Source organism: Silurus aristotelis (genome assembly GCF_946808225.1).
Source record: "Silurus aristotelis genome assembly, chromosome: 28".
NCBI lineage: Eukaryota > Metazoa > Chordata > Actinopteri > Siluriformes > Siluridae > Silurus > Silurus aristotelis.
The window spans coordinates 9,757,878-9,775,103 of NC_139601.1; the positions used below are offsets into that span (position 1 = coordinate 9,757,878).

General features: G+C 36.5%; 1 protein-coding gene across 1 annotated transcript; it reads right to left on the reverse strand.

The window, feature by feature from the left end:
- Positions 1-23: 23 nt before the first annotated feature.
- Positions 24-14,455, reverse strand: acad9 (acyl-CoA dehydrogenase family, member 9). The gene is made up of 18 exons (XM_083534153.1): positions 14,167-14,455; positions 11,695-11,788; positions 11,510-11,611; positions 11,310-11,416; positions 9,517-9,617; positions 9,343-9,421; positions 7,457-7,631; positions 7,203-7,276; positions 6,998-7,073; positions 6,845-6,915; positions 5,691-5,810; positions 4,915-5,043; positions 4,418-4,497; positions 4,201-4,327; positions 3,365-3,442; positions 2,458-2,586; positions 487-559; positions 24-256 (listed from the first exon to the last, which is right to left on the reverse strand). Exons 1-18 carry the CDS (start codon positions 14,353-14,355, stop codon positions 156-158), a joined length of 1,905 nt encoding a protein of 634 aa, XP_083390279.1. The 5' UTR covers positions 14,356-14,455; the 3' UTR covers positions 24-155.
- Between the last annotated feature and the right edge of the window lie 2,771 nt (positions 14,456-17,226).

Sequence of the window (17,226 nt, forward strand, 5' to 3'; positions counted from 1 at the left end):
AAGATGGCAAATTGCATATTCAGTTAAATTAACACATGAAACTTTTATTATTAAATGAAAAAAGTGGGAAAGCTACACAAGGTTGTCAATATGACTTAAACCCATCATCCAGAAAGTGTTTAGCATTTTCAAATACAGTAGTTACAAGCACTACATTAGAATGTTCTTTCGAGAGGGTGGGAGCAGATATATGCCCGCTTCTCCAGGACTTCCTGAGCAATCTTCTTAATGTTGGCGTCATTGTTCTCGGGGGAATCTGCAATGAACATACTTCAATTACTGACACAGACCAATCCATTCTGCAGAAGTGACAGAAGGTGTCTCATGCAGCTGAAACAATTAGTTTGAGTGTAACTGGAAGGCTATGCAGTGCTGAGTGACTCATGGTTTTAAGTGCCAACTCTACTCTACATGCTGGAGCTTTGTCTTGCAGTGCTAGTAAATGTACCAGGCCTGGTCTCAATTACTGTTTTACGCTGTACTCACTTTTTTGCATCTGAGTCATCCAGTAGTTGTTTTTGAAGTAAGCGTCCTTGCAAAAGGTGTTTGCGAGCAGCACCTACTCCAGTAAAAAAAGAACAATGTGTTACTGTAGAAAACAACACAGCTTGTTTGTTAGTGTTTCACAGCAAAGACCAAAGAATAAGAATGAAGAATGCAGCTGTTCTAATACAAAAGGTGTTCCTGCAGTAGTTAATATCAAGTCATCAAACACAATAAGAACAGAAATATAGGATGAAATAATTCAGCATGGTGTCATTATTACTTCCCTTGATTAGACTAATCTTACTATTTAACACAACTGGAGCCTTATCTCATTATGCAAATAATTTTTGCATAATTGATTGTATTAATATTATGCTTTTTTTTGTGAAATTGTATCATCTGAACTGAAAAACTAGAAATCAATAAAATAAATCACAATGTTTTATTTAAAGTATTGCAACAAATTAGAAAAAAAGTATCAAACCAAGTATTAAACAAAATATTTTACAACAAACATATTATTTTTCATTAAGTTCAACATAAAATGTAACAATAATTGTACAAAAGAGAGGTAATACAAACTAGAACCAAAGTCAAGAACAAAGTTTTTAAGGCTACACAAATTTTACATAGCAAATTGGACTGTTTCTATTTCAATAAAAGTGGCAGGTTTCACTTCAAGAACAGCAGTTGCTCAGCTTTCTGGCAGAAGAGATGGTTCCTCCTCCATTGAGAGCATGAGATGCTGCACTAAATAGTCTCTCACTCTCTGTGCTGGGGGTGTGTGGCATATTTTCGGTTTGTATTTTTAGCCTTTTTTTTTTCTTTCAGCCAAAAGCCGATAATACTATTTTTTACCACCTTATTTTCGGCGGCTGGAAATACGGTGCATCCCTAATTTTAATAATTAAAGTCTATTTGATCTACTTCCTTTCATTTCGTGTTTTGGATTGAGGTGTGGACATCACACAATTAACAGAATTGGCCACTTTCAGCCCAAAAGAAAAAGAGATTTGTGGGAACCAAGTTTTCCAGAACAGAATGCCTTTTCTCTTGGCAGGATAATGTTAGTGATTTCATTTTGAACTCTGTACAGATTCATATTGGCTTGTTACTGGCTGGCAGGCTACAAATGATAGTTGAACTATGCCAGCTGTCAAGTTCAGACATCACATTTAGATGAAACCTAACATGAAATGTTAGACCGAACATGAAACATGTTTCTATTTTTCTATTTTTTTCAAGGAAACCTTATTACAACGTGTTCTTACTAATTGCTCCTGATGTATTCAGTGATTTCATTCATCCACCCTTGGAAACCTCACTGTGTATTCACACTGCAAAAAAGCAATGCACCGTTGCTTTCTAAAGTGATGTACATCTGTGATGTACTGCATCTGTTTTTCAATGCAATGGAAGTAAAACAATATGGCGATACTTTTTTTTTTGTTGTTTTTTGTTAATGTTTCTCAAATTATATTGAATTTTAAACACACACAATCATTAAATAAGTAACTAAGATGTACAGTATCATTAGTGTATTTCCTGTGTATTTCTTATCCACTTGGTAAAAATATGGATAAAATACAAATTAATAAATTATAAATGTATCCAGTGTAGTTACTTCCTGCTTTTTTGTGGTGTTTGAGAGGCATACATGACTATACATGTGTCTTTTAAATAGATTTAATCACCATTTGTTTGTATATTTGTTTTGTATATTGTTTTTTTATGCTCCTAAAGACCTCTGCATAGGACTTAAGTGTTACAATATAAAACAATAAGGGGAAAAACTTTTTGCAGGGTTTCATGCATATTACTTTGTAGTGTATAGTTTTCATGTGAGGTTAGTTTGAGGTTTGTAGTTGAAAGGCTGCTCAATTTAGTTGAATAGATGCTGCTGATAGTCTGTTTGGTTAAAAGGCAGTCTGGTATTTGGTAGACAGGTTTGATTGATGGTGGATTATTTACCTCATGATCGTGGTTGCGAAGGCCGATGCTGATGGAGCGGCTGGCACGGGAGAGCACTGCTGTCATCGCATACAGATTAATCAGTGTATCAGCCACTCTTTTCAGCACTAGTTGCTCATCTACTATAGTCTAAAACACACAATGATACACAACTGACCAATTAAAAAAAACACCATTAATTGTAAAAGGCAAATGCAACAAAAACAAAGGTTATGTAATGATGCTGTCCAAATAACAGCATAGAAGTGGCAAAAGAAATGTATATAAAAGATTTCAGTCAGTTGTCACATACGTAGTGCATGCATTGTGACTCTTTTCAAACTTGACATATTCCGTGCACAGTGCAGATGTAAGTGGTGGAGTAATGATTTATTGCTTTAAAGATTTCTTTCACATGTAAAAGAAAATAAACAGTGTTTGAATCAACCAGAAAAACATCATCCGGAAATCTCATGTCTCTTTGTGACTGGAGTCCTAATTACAATAGTATGGTCTTCTTTTTTTAACTAAATATTGAAGACAGGGTGATGAGAACTCAGAACAGCTGTCTTACACATGAGGCCACACATTACCTCAGTACAACAGGAAATAGGGGAATATCAAGGCGGTCCCAGAAATACTCTACAGGCCCACATTAATTACCCTCCACCTCCTCATGGCAACCAGCAACACTCTGGGATGTTAAACCAATAGAGTTTTTTCTCTGGCAGTATTTGAAAATCTGAAGAGGAAGTGATCACATAAAACCCCAAAAGGCAAAGGAAAACTGAGGAAGAATACAGAAATTCTATTGCAGGGGCAGGAAAAAAAAGCAAATTTACCAGAGAATTTCTGCAAAATGTATGTAAATAAATAAATCAACATATTTATTTAAACATTTAGTGAGCATTCAGTAGAATAGATTTACCTTTCCATATCTGTAGAGTAGACTTTCCACAGTAGAGCCAAACAAGGCCACATTCTGCTCAAACATCTTTGTACTTTCCTGTGGGAGAAAGAAATATTCATTTATTTGTATATGAACCAGTACAACATTTTTTTTTTACACTATTAAATCTTTTGGTTGCAATATGTACTTTAATTTTCAGACAAAAATGCATGTTGTTTTCCTCCAATTATGAATCGAAAAATTTGTATTTTAAGTCAAACAACCAAATCAAATCTAATCAAAATCAAATCTAATTGTGACCACAATGTCTCCAATATTTTCTCCAATTCAGGTTGTGTTTTGTAAAAATAAATAATGACCTGTAAAAGATCATGTGTTGTTCATCTGAGGGTGTGTTTACCTAATTTGAAGACCTGATCTAAGGACCAGATAGTGTCCAGATATATATAAAACCATAAAATTCGAAGCACTTTCTTTTTCACATGACCGTGTATGGACCACTTAAAAAGTTTAGGACGGACTGTTTATAGCTAATATAAGGTAAGTGAAGACAGGGGAATACATCTCCTGGATATTCCAGATTAAAGCATAGTTTAAATTCTAATTTGAGTTGTAATTCTTTTATAAATTAAACATTGTAACAATTTGGGGTGGCAAATTCATTTTGGGGCAGATCACATCCCTCAGTAAGTGATTAGTTTTCTGTAACAGCCTGCACCATCATCCATCATCTTTTACTTCTGGATTTCTATAAAGATGTGTGCATATAAAATATTATATAAATATGCAGTACTTAATTACGATACCAAAAATGTATGATATGAGCACAAGAGTGAAGAACCAAATTTAGATACCGTCAAACTGGGGTGAACTACGCCATCCTTGCCAGTCAGGCCAAAGTCGACGGTCCTTCCCAAAGAGTCCTTTAACTTCTTTCCCAAAATCTCAAATACCACACCAACGTTCCCCTTTTTCATCTCGCTATAAAAGGCAGCCACAAACAAGCAGTTTACCTTGCTGCATTTTTTAACTGTGATTAAGCAGGCAGACATATTTACAGTTTACACATACTTGATTTTTCCTGTTAGGATTTTGCCTGCATACTGCATTCCTGTGAGAGCAATGTACATCCTTAGGATCTCATTGGTTCCCTACAAGCAGATAAACGTAAATTATGAGACATGTTCCAATCAAGTTGTGTGTGCCCTCTAGTGGAGGCATATTAAAACAACTGTTACAATTTACACATCACTAAAAGACAAAAAAAAAATCACAATCAATTGTTCTTTCCTAAAGTAACACACCCGTGTGCTTAGTGGAAATGAAGGATGGTATATGCGTAAAGGCATGTGTTAAACAGCTGTCATGTGGTTTGCCACAATTTCATTTATATTGCATAGATGACTAAAGAAAAACAAGAATTATTTCCTTATATCAATATTTGGTGTATCACCAGAGTTATTAACAAACAAACTAATAAAAAATAAAGTCTGATAAACCACAACATGTGAAAAAAATAGAAGTGGAACAATGTGTAGAATAGAAGTTAAATGTGCACTCAAAAATACCTCGAAGATCTGCAGAATTCGACAGTCTCTGAGGTACCGCTCAATGGGGTAGTTCTTGGTATATCCAACTCCTCCCAAAACTTGTAATGCCTCACTCACACAAATCCAACCACCCTCAGAGCTGAACACCTGCACACAGAACACATGAAAATACCACACCAAAAATATGAAATACATCTGAACTACTTACTTACCTATTTATGTATTTGTTTGATTGTTTATTCATCCATTCATTCATTCACCTATTGAATGTTTTTATTTCCCACTGTTGCCTGAGGGGTTGATAGATTGATAAATGAATGTGTTTGAATCAGCCAATAAAAAGCTTTTACTGTGTTATAGTTAGGGCTGCAACAACTAATCGATCAAATCTGGCAAAGTTCGTTGTCTACGAATTCTGGTGAAAGTCAATTCAATTAAATTAAACCAGTGCGAACAAACACTAAATCCAAAAGCAGCAAATAACAGCACCTGTAAACAATTACATTTTTTTGTCACTGTTGTGGTTTTCTGGAGGTTTTTGTAATATGCTGCAACATATGGAGGAGGCACATATTTGATCTTGTAAACTGCTCTCAGGAAAAAAATAATCAGATGGATAACGTTGCTGCCAAGGACTTTATTAGATGCCTACCTCAAAGACAAGACGTTTCCTCCTTCCTTCTCTGTTATTGCTAATCAGCTAACTAATTATATCAAAAATTAAAAACTCAAAGACAAGACAAACACAAAAAGGCAAACATTCGAGTTGTTAAAATTGGGCTAAACAAATTTACCTTCACCATGGCTGCCTCAACAGAGCAGTCAGGAACTCCAGGCCGGTCCATCATTCCAGCAGTCAGATATGCCATGCTCTCCATCACAAACACATTCTGGGCCATGATAGCAAACTTCTCCTGTAGAACAAACAACAAAAACATTTTGTTCCAAAAAAACTGGGAAACTGTGCACAATGTAATAAAAAATATTGTAGTAAATATTTTATAAATATATTATATAAACATCATTATAATTATTATAAATACAATTTCTTAAATATTTTATTCATAATAAAAACATGTTTAAACTAAAAAAAAAAATTTGTATTAAAAAAAAAATATATATGTATTGAATTTGACTGATGCAACATGTTGGGACAGGGCCATTTTCCCCAGTTTTGCATCCCCTCATTGAATCTGCTGGAGTTGCTGGAGTTTAAGGAGAAAACTGTTGTCTCACTCTTACTTTTCTACTATCAAGCCACTTTGTAATATGTAGTATGTAGTATGCGGTTTAGCATTGTCTGAAGGTCATTTTTACATATGGCTTCTACTTTGCATGATAGAGGTTTAACCTTCATTTGTGGAGAACACAATATATTGTGTTCACAAAAAAACTAATTCTGGAGGTGTATAAGCACAAGCAGTGATTTCCATTACAGGTGCCACCTGAGGTCCTGAAGATCCTGAGCAGAGATGTTTCTGATGATATTATGTACTGTAGATAATGGCATATTCAAGTCTGTTTTAATTTTAAGCTGAGGAACATTATTCTGATAAACTTTGCAGATACAGTTATTTCTTAGGGACTCTGGGTTTAAAAAGAGTCTTATAAAGGTAATCATGTTACTGACCTGTTGACAACTGACCTATTTATTAAAAAAAAAAAAAAGGTTTCTCCAGCACTTTTTTATTTTTCCTGACTTCTGTTGCCCCATACCAAATTTGTTGTGTTCTGCCATCCAATCCCAATTACCTTATTTTCTCCCCCATAAAATTATAGGTTTCCTCAGTTTAAACACTTGATATTTTTTCTGTGGTCTGTTGTGAATAAAATATAGGTTTGTGAGATTCGTAAATTATTGCATTCTGTTTTTATTTACATTTTACACAGCATCGTAACTTTTGGAATTGAGGTTGTAGTTGCCATTAGCCTACAGTGACAGTCATACCTGAATCATTTCAAATTCAGCAAGTTTCTTGTTGAACTGCTTCCTGGTGCCTGCGTATTCTGCCGACATCTCTGTAAAACAAAGCAACGCTTATTTTTCATGATTCAGTGTTTTAAAGTAGAAAACAATTAGTTTCATAGTTTTTTTTTATACCAATCAGCTTCTTTATCATTCCTGCACTTGCACTTCCCATGCTGAACCTTCCACTATTCAGGATGTTCATAGCAATCTGTGGAGGCACAAACGCATTACACTGTAACATGCATCACAAATCCATCACTAATGATATGCTGAACTTGACAACTTAATTTGTCTTAAATACTGCAGAACACTACTCAGTGTGGCGCTGTGTAATCACCTTAAAACCACCACCAACTTCACCAATCACATTCTCCACTGGCACGTTCGTATTTTCAAATGTCACCTCACATGCTAAAAACAACAGGCAAAATTAAAGTAGTCATAAACAAGTAATGAGTATAGACAAAGCATTTTTTTATCCACACAAAATATTACTTTAAAAATGATATAGTGTACATTTACGGCAAAATTCAGTAGATGAACTACATATTAGTACTTAATGATCATTAGAGATCAAGGATGGGAACTAACTGTTAGAGCCTCTAATTCCCAGCTTGTCCTCAGGTTTGCCGCTGGTCACTCCACCAAACGCTTTCTCCACAATGAAGGCTGTTATCTTGTCTTTCTTTTGGCCGTCCTTGTCCAAAACCTCTGTTCTTGCAAACACTGTCATGATGTCTGCCATGCCACCATTGGAAATCCAGATCTTAAAAGGGTCAAAAATAAAATGTGCACAATCTTTGTTTATACCAGTTTTAGCTTTAATAAAAAAAAAAATTATCTTTATCTTTACTGAGTTCTGCATTAAGCATGAAGAAAATAATGCAAATAATAAGAATTGGAAGATCTCAACTAAAACATTTTCTATAACATCTGCTGCAAACTGCAGTAATGTGACAGAGACTTGCAAGTGACATTTTCTTCACAACACATAATTAAACATAGTATATATTTCTACAATTTATAAAAAAAAAGTATAAAATATCAGTTTGCAGATGCCCTTATCCAGAGCAACTTACATTCATACATACATTAGTCCAATGCCTTAATTTGGTGTGGCTTAGTTCATCGTCTTAACCACCAAGCTACCACCTCCCGTTATCAAATTTCCCATAATTAGGATGAATACATTGTACAGAAAACCTGAATGTTTTCTGTAGATGACAAAAAAAAGCTTTTTAAAAGCTATGAACTAAAAAAAAACCTGCACTAAGATTCTGATTTGATGCATGCATTTTGAACAGGATTTTGAGTGAGATACACCATAGACCAACTTTATCTTCACTGGCTTCAGTCAAAAACAGCCAAAAAAAAGTCAAAAACTAAATGACAATATATCTTGGCTGACTCACTATATTTATGGCTTGTTGAAAATTGTTTAGAAACAATAGTTTGATAAATATGTACAAGGATGTTTATGGTTTCTTTAACATAAAGGCTTAAAAATACAAGTGCTACATAAAAAGTTACAAAGTTCCATAAGTCTTCAATAGTCACCTGGAAATGTCAGGGATTGCTGTCTTCTAGTAGTAATTTTTTTTTTGAGCCTATGGCCATGTATATCTCCATAGTAAAACAAAAGAATTTCTGATATTTCAAATGTACATGTTATTCTTATTTATATTTCTTTTACATTTTTTTATTGATTAAATGTTTCTGAATTTATGATGGAAAAAAATTCAAGAAATAATGTTTGCCTGAATCCACCAAATCCATCTGAAGTAATTTCAAGTTAAATAATAATGATAAAATTGCACTCAAAGTGCAAGGTGGAAACAGAGCTTCCTTCTTTTACAAAGCCTCACAGTTATTGCAGTCTCAGTGATGCTTAAACAAGCCGTTAGTAAATAGATTTTTCTTAGGTAAAGGAGTAGATCTGTGATGTTTGGATGATGTCATCTCCCACTCTCACAAGTTAAATCAAGTTTGACAGTGGTGTGGTGGGACAGTGGTATATTCCAGAGATCCCTCATGTCTATGTATATTGCCTTCTGCCCTCTCGAGTTAAACATGCTTCTGAGGTACCAGTAATCCTGTCCATTTTTTTTTTTTATGGCCCTGCTGGGTTCAACTCCCTAACTCTGGACAGAACTGGAGACCATAATATCCATGGAGACCATTCGATCCATGGAGTTACTGAGCAGAGTTAAACGTAAGAACCATGGAGATGGATTTGGACTGTAATTAAAATAAACAGTCTGCTACAATGGCTTAGGAACAGTCTTACAGTCTTACTCCTTTCATCTCGTACCATCCTTGATTGTCACCATTGGCATGCACATTAGGGAAACATTTATAAAGATTGGTTTATACATTTAGAATTTTACTTCCCTAAAGTTACTTTGGAACAATATCCATTGTTAAAAGTGCTACACAAATAAAACTTAATTACATTTAATTGAATAATTGATAGTCACCTTTGAGCCATTAAGCATGAAATGTTTCCCATCTTCTGTTAAGGTAGCACGACTCTGTATAGAGGCTGCATCACTTCCACTAAAACAAAGAGGACATTCAAACATTCTTCATTTTCTAAAATTAAAAAGCATGGAATGTTTTGAATGTGCAATGTAATGATAATGGCATCAGACCTGCCTGGCTCAGTCAGACAGAATGCTGCTATATGCTCTCCTGAAGCCAGTCGAGGCAAGTATTTGGCTTTTTGCTCCTCAGTTCCAGCCAGTAGGATTCCCTAAAACAACATTGTATGTGAGGTTTCACTTGGTAATTAATTTTTTCCAAGAGTTTAATATGCTGCCTCAGTGGCTTCAATACAGCAAAACCCAGGTAAATATATACCTATATAAAATTATAAATAAATAAGTGAAAAAGGCGAAAATAAAACCTTCAATGCAACACATGTTTATTCAGGATGTCCTTTCTTTACTCAAATATTGTTTAATCAGTAAACATGTTATACTGATGCGCCAAGTCTCAAATCAGCACCAAAATTCGCCATGATAAATACCCCGAAACGAACATAATTACTTGAACATAATATTACTGTCTTTTTTGATCGTACAGTAAAGAGCAATAAATCATTAGAATATAAAAAAGGGTCTACTTTTATTTGTATACAATCATAACCAACAAAATGCTGTGCTTTTGTAAAAGAAAAAAGAAACAGACAGGGTTCACGCTCTCCCGTCTCTGTCATCTCTCTGCATAAATTAAACAACATTAGTCTCAGTGAATACTTGCCCCACAGACATAATAAATAAATGAATAGAAAGCTTGAAATATTTACTTTTAAATAAACTAGAAAAAAAAAAATTAGTATTATGAAAAGTATGAATTATGGTACATTTAGAACAGATCAAAATGTGTGATTAATCGCAATTAAATATTTTAAATCAATTGAATGTCAGAGTTTCTTGAGTAACAAAAGTATAGTCAATACTTACCCAGAGTATTTTAAAACATCTGTAGTTATCTGTACTATTACTTAAGTGAAGGATGTGTACTTTTGCCACCTACTACACTACTATCAAAAACTTGTTTTGAAGAATTAATCAGAATTAAATGTAATACATTTTTATAAGTTTATAAGCTATTTCTATTACATAAACATTCAGTACTGTGCAAGTTTTAAACTGGTTTAAAAGAATGCTGTAATTAAGAATGTTTTCAAAAACCTAAATGTGTATTTTTTACTAATTAACAAAATGGAAAGTAAATGGAAAGAAGAGAAAACAAAATCAAATTGATGTGAAATTGGTGTAAATTAATTATACCAAGTAGGTTCTTATGATCATCAATTTCACATGTTGTTTGAAACACAGTCATTAACTGAAACTGAAACAGCTGTGAAGAAGGCTTAAGCTTTTTCTTTTTACAGTAATACAATGATCATAAATACATGCACACCATGGTGGTATCAATACAAACAAATACGTCCCTTTTTCCAGATTTTTTTTTTACATGTTCATGTGTTTTTCTGGTTTTGATATGTAGATGGCCTGGAAATGAAGATGGAATCCTGGAAGTTAAACAAAGTCATGTAAAAGATGTTCAGCACAAGCTAAACTGATGGGCCCTATGTGATCAGCTCTAAACTTTTTATTACAAGGTTACTTAAACTATAGAACACAAAAAATATATAATCTTTTGACTTTTGTATAAGGTCATGTTATTATTGTCATTCTGAATGAATAATTGTCAATGAAATCCATGAACACAAGTTCCTGCTGGGGTGGAGGAATTTTTCAGTGTTTAATGAACTCATGATAAAAGTATAATAATTTAGCTACAGCACTGATAAAGTTGTAACCTTATTTTGCATGAAACATTGAAACAGCAGATGTGTTATTGTTGATGTGTGTGTGTGTGTGTGTGTGTGTGTGTGTGTGTGTGTGTGTGTATTTTTACTTCGAAAACAACACACCTTTAAGCCAATGGCCTGATGTGCTGCAAGTGTGACAGCAATGGCTCCATCAAGGGATGTGATTTCTCCCAAACGGGCATACATGGTATTAGAGAGACCAAGGCCACCTGAAAAAGGAACACATAGTTCAGTGGCTTAACCCTGAGACTAAGTCTCTCATTAAATGTGTAGATGTCCAGTGGTGTTTAGATGTCCCTCACCAAACTCCTCAGGCACCTGGATTCCAAAGAGCCCCAATGATTTCAGTCCATCCAAGGTTTCAGGTGGGATTTTCGCATCCTCGTCAATCTTTTTCGAATCAACTTAAGGGAGGTGTTGGGTATTAAACATGGCTTCACTTCACAATTAGAAAATGCACTGTTTCAAGCAACTGTTCATCACTCACCTTCCTCGCTGAAAAACTTTTCAATTGGAGCAACAAACTGTTTAATCTCTTCTAATTCTTCATTACTTATTTCTGGATATGGAAAGACTTCATTCTGATGAAAGGAATAGATTGAAAAAAAAAATATTTGTAACTCAGATAAAGCTGTAGTCAAACTTTTCAAAAGGATAAGGGCAAATTGTATTACACCAACTCAACTCAAGCTTTATTTCACATACACAGTATACAAAAGAATGAAATGCCATTACTACAGACCAAGGTGTATAGAGAGTGAAACAGCAAGAGTAACATTATGTAGGTAATGTAAGAACAAAGTAAGTTAAGTGTGAGTGCACAGTCAGGGTGACCATGTGTAATTTCTAATGTGCAATATCTAGAATTTACAAGTCTACACAATGTACAAGTGTGCGCAATATCCAGTGTGTAATAATTAACAGAATGCGCAAATGTCTATAGTAAACAGTAAGTGCAAATGTCTGCAGATGTGCTAGTGTGTCCAATGTGCATTTTTAATGTACAGTGAAGTGGCTGAATGCGAGTGTGCGTTAATGTCCATGTTATGCCCATTAATACCTATAGTTGACCATTAAGGAGGAAAAAGCAAGATCATGGGTGGCACCAGAGTGTTTAGGGCTCAGCTGTGCTCACTTTGTGCTGTTGAGTCTTGCGTTCTGAAGTTTTTAAGTTTCCAAACCACACAGTGATGCTACTGGCCAGGATGCTCTCTACAGATCCTTTGTAGAAAGTGGTAAGAATGGGTGGGGGAGGCTGGCTCTCTTCAACCTCCTCAGGAAGTGAAGACATTGCTGTGCCTTCTTTACAGTGGAGTTGGTGGTCCAGGTGAGGTCATCAGAGAAGTGTACACCAAGAAACTTGGTACTACTGACTCTCTCCACTACAGAGCCACTGATGAGCAGGGAAGGGTGGACACCCAACCTTTACCTGAAGTGGACAACAATCTCCTTTGTTTTGTCTACGTTAAGAGACTTCTTGTTACTTCTTGATACTTCACTGTATCGTGTTTCATCATCATTGCTGAGGAGGTTGGATTATGACTTTGCCGTGCAGTCGTGGGTGAGCAAAGTAAACAGCACTGGGCTGAGTACACAGCCTTGAGGGGCACCTGTGCACAGTTCGATGGTGCCTGATGTTCTGATGCCTGATGATGTGCACTGACTGTGGTCTCTCGGTCAGGAAGTCTAGAATCCAGCTGCAGAGTGAAGTGTTAAGTCCGAGAAAAGAACATTTCTCGACCAGTTGCTGAGGGATGATTTTATTGAATGCTGAGCTGAAGTCAACAAACAGCATTCTGACATTTGTGTCCAGATGTGAGAGGACAGAGTGCAGGGTGTAAAAGATGGTGTCATTGGTGGAACGGTTGAAACGGTATGCAAATTGGAGTGAGTCTAGTGAGGTGGGCATAGCAGAGTAAATGTGCCTCTTGACTAGATGCTCAATGCACTTCATCATGATGGGAGTCAGTGCTACCAGACGGTAATCATTGAGACACCTCACTTCTTCAACACCGGGATGAACCACACCCTGGCTCAGGGCGATGTTGAAGATGTCTGTGAGGACACCTGCCAGCTGGTCAGCACAGTCCCTGAGCACTCTCCCTGGTATGTTATCCGGGAGTTCAGCTTTCTATATTTTTTATAGATAGTGTCCTCCATCTTCTAACATTTTAGGGAGATGGGGGTCACTGTTGCTGGCATTTGATGTGATTTTGTGGTCAGTTAAGGAATGAATGCCCTGCCACTTGCATCTGGGTTCCTTAGTATCACAGAATTGATTGCTAATTTTCTGTGCATACTGGTGTTTTGCTTTCGTGATGGCTTTGGAAATCTGAGCCCTGGCTGACCAGAGTGGTCCTTCTACTCCCAACTTGAAGGCAGCATCTCTCTGTCTAAGCAGGACATGTACCTCACCAGTCATCCACAGCATTCTGGTTAGCACATGTGGTTATGTTTTTCCACAGTAACATCCTAAATGCACTTCTCTATGTATCCAGTCACAGAAGAAGTGTATTTATCCAGACAAATGTGCTGGTCATAGGTGGCAGCTTCCCTGAACCTAGTCTGTGCACTCAAAACAGTCAATCTTACATTTTACCAATATAATTACTTGATATTTCTGATAACTGGAGTGATTCACTAATGAATTATTTATTTGTACTCTGAAAGTAAATTTTAAGGCAGATGTTCTCTGTCTTAAAATTTTATGTATAAAGTTATGTATCACTCACTGCCACATAACTACTCCAATCAACACTAACAATATAATCACCTGCCTGATATTGTGTACTTCCTCTCAATGCAACAAAAACACCTCCAAGCTGCCAAGGTCTGGACGCTGCAAAACATTCAAAGGTGTGTTCTGCTATTTGGCACCAAGTCCTGTAAGTAGTGGTCTTTCCATGGGTCAGACATGCTTGATCTAATTTCATTACATAATATTAACCCAGACACCCACCTTATTCACTTTTCCTAGGAACAGATCTTTGGCGTACGCTAAACTCCTTGAGCTAGACTGCACGCAGCGGTGAGGTGTCCTATGGCAGCAGGTCATCTCTTTACCGAGTCGCGCCGAGAGTAAAGTCCTACCAAGGTTAACTGTCTTTGACAAAGCAAGAATTCTGCTGAAGTTCATTGTTTTGTACATAACTTCTTCACTTTAGTTACCTCAGGTTGCAGCTGTAACCGGTTAAAACCTTTAACCTACATTCGTCGCGTAGAGATGACGACATGATCTTGCATCATGGAGTATACAGTGTTGTCGGTAGAGGGCAGTATTTGCAAAGGTTTGAGGGGAAGATTTTCCAGGCTGTCCTGCCTGGAAAGGCATAAAATTTCTTCAGCAATTTAAGCTACAGTAGCTCATCTGCTGGATTGGACCACATGGGCCAGCCTATGCTCCACACACGCTTGGCCGCCCATGACTATGTTACCAGTAAACCCACTGTTCCTTCCTTGGACCCCTTTTAATACATACTGACTGCAGTTTTGGAGATGCTCTGACCCAGTCATCTAGCAATCACAATTTGGTTCTTGTCAAACTCACTCAAATCCTTACGCTTGCTCTTTTTTCTTGTTTCTAACACATCAACTTTGAGAACAAAATGTTCACTTGCTGCCTAATATACCCCCCAACAGAGATAATCAGTGTTATTCACTTTACCGGTCAACGGTCCTAAAGTTATCTAAAGTCATATTGGTCTGATAATTTTTCATGTACTCTATGTCAATTTTAGTACTATCTAACCACGGCACTGCCCTTTTTTGTTCCTAATGTTTTATTTATGTACTAGCCTATTATTGTTCTTTAAATATTTATTCTTGATATATACTTCCAGCATTTTCATGCTGAAATAGTCAGAAATAAGTTTGTTAGTCAGAAAATAAGTGACATTTTCCTCACATCTTGTATCAGAGCATGACCCGTAATCTGCTGTAGGTTATAGCTTTCAAACAATAACGTCTGTTTCCGTTTTTTTCTGCAGTACAAAACTGAGATCAGGCAAGAATGGTCCCCCCCCCTTCCCTTCCCTTCCCTTCCCTTCTCTCTCTCTCTCTCTCTCTCTTTCTCTCTCTCTCATCCTCATCCTCACCCTCACCCTCACCTTGAGCCAGAGCTAGACAAGTGCTGTTCAGATACTCTGCACTATTCATTATACAAGGGAGAGTGAAAAAAAATAACACAATCATAACCCTGCTGATTTTCTGGAGTGTCCACTACAGCATAAATGATTTTGCCATTTGTTTCTAATTCTGAATAATACTATTTTGATTTGGAAAGTGAAGTGTTTAATAAATACATTAAATAAAGACATGCTCGCAAATTACAGAACTTTACAAAAGGTATTGTTTGCTTTTAATTATCTACAACAGTAGTTGGGGCAGTTTCATGGAAAGCATTTTATAATTTGGAAAATGCAAAAGCGCTGTTGAATGCACTCATCATCTGTCCCTCAGTCATTACCATCTAAACTGCTGTAGATGCAGGTAGTAGGTAGGTAGTGTGATATTTACAGTTATTTAAAATGCTTTTAATTATTCTTTAGTCCTCATTACTCCAGAGATACTCAGCAAGACATAAAATACTCTGCAGTTTTACTCAAATGAACACAGAAATGGCCCCTTACTTAATGATGGTGTGAATTGTTTAGAGCAGGCAACTGAGTACAAAGTACAAGGCAAATTTTCCACAAGTCATTTTGCAGCGAATGTTGTGAAAACCTGATGCAACACAAGGCAACTTACTTTTGCACCATTAAAACTAAAACTGTGTGAAATTGCTTGGTTGATTAAGCTCCAAATAGCACCAAACCGTCTAAAAGCAATATATATATATTTACAACTACTGTGTTGCTATAAAGTACATACAGTTGAGGCAAAATGTGTACCTAAACCTAAGCTAAAAAATTATTTTCACATCTCTATACATTTCATGTTAACATAAATATTTATGTTAAATCAGATATGGTATTTACTTTATTTCCATGAATGGTCATTTCTTCTTCTTCTTTCGGCTGCTCCCATTAGGGGTCGCCACAGCGGATCATCCGTCTCCATACCACCCTGTCCTCTACATTTGCCTCTTTCACACCAACTACCTGCATGTCTTCCCTCACCACATCCATGAACCTCCTCCTTGGCCTTCCTCTTTTCCTCCTACCTGGTGGCTCTATCTTCAGCATTTTTCTACCAATATAATTCATGTCTCTTCTCTGCACATGTCCAAACCATCTCAATCTCGCCTCCCTCACCTTGTCACCAAAACATCCTACATGTGCTGTCCCTCTAATAAACTCATTTCTAATCTTGTCCATCCTCGTCACTCCCAACGAAAACCTTAACATTTTCAGCTCTGCTACCTCCAGCTCCACCTCCTGTCTTTTACTCAATGCCACTGTCTCTAATCCATACAATATCGCAGGTCTCACCACAGTCCTATAAACTTTCCCTTTCATTCTTGCAGATACCCTACGATCACAAATCACTCCTGTCTGTAACCGCTTTCTCAGGTTAGTGTAACTAATACCTTATTTAAGCATTAAGAAAATAAAGCTGGGCTAGTTTCAGAAGCTCTAGATACGACTGTGGAGCCTGAAATGGTAAACGGTCATCAGAGAACAGACAACACAAAACAGGTAAATTTGAACAAATGTATTACACAAAATAAATGGCAGTTATTTACATTCCCTGCCTACCTAAGAAGGCTTCCTGAGTGCACAGCGCACAATAAACTCAAAATAAAAACTCAAATGAAGAAAGGGTCCATGGAAGTTGTTGATGTGTGTGTGTGTTTTATAGAATATGTTCTTTTCACTACCCGGGTAGGTTTACGCATGTTCTTATCTGTATCACAAATGAAGGCACAGGATGATGCTGGTTCCGAAGATGCCACGGCTGGCCACACCGGGCTCTTGATCCGTTCACTTCTGCGGTTGGCTCGCCACTGACCGCAAGGGTCAGATTCAGATGGTCTATCCCTTTCCAAAAACCAATCGGAGGTATCTTGAGAAGCTCACTC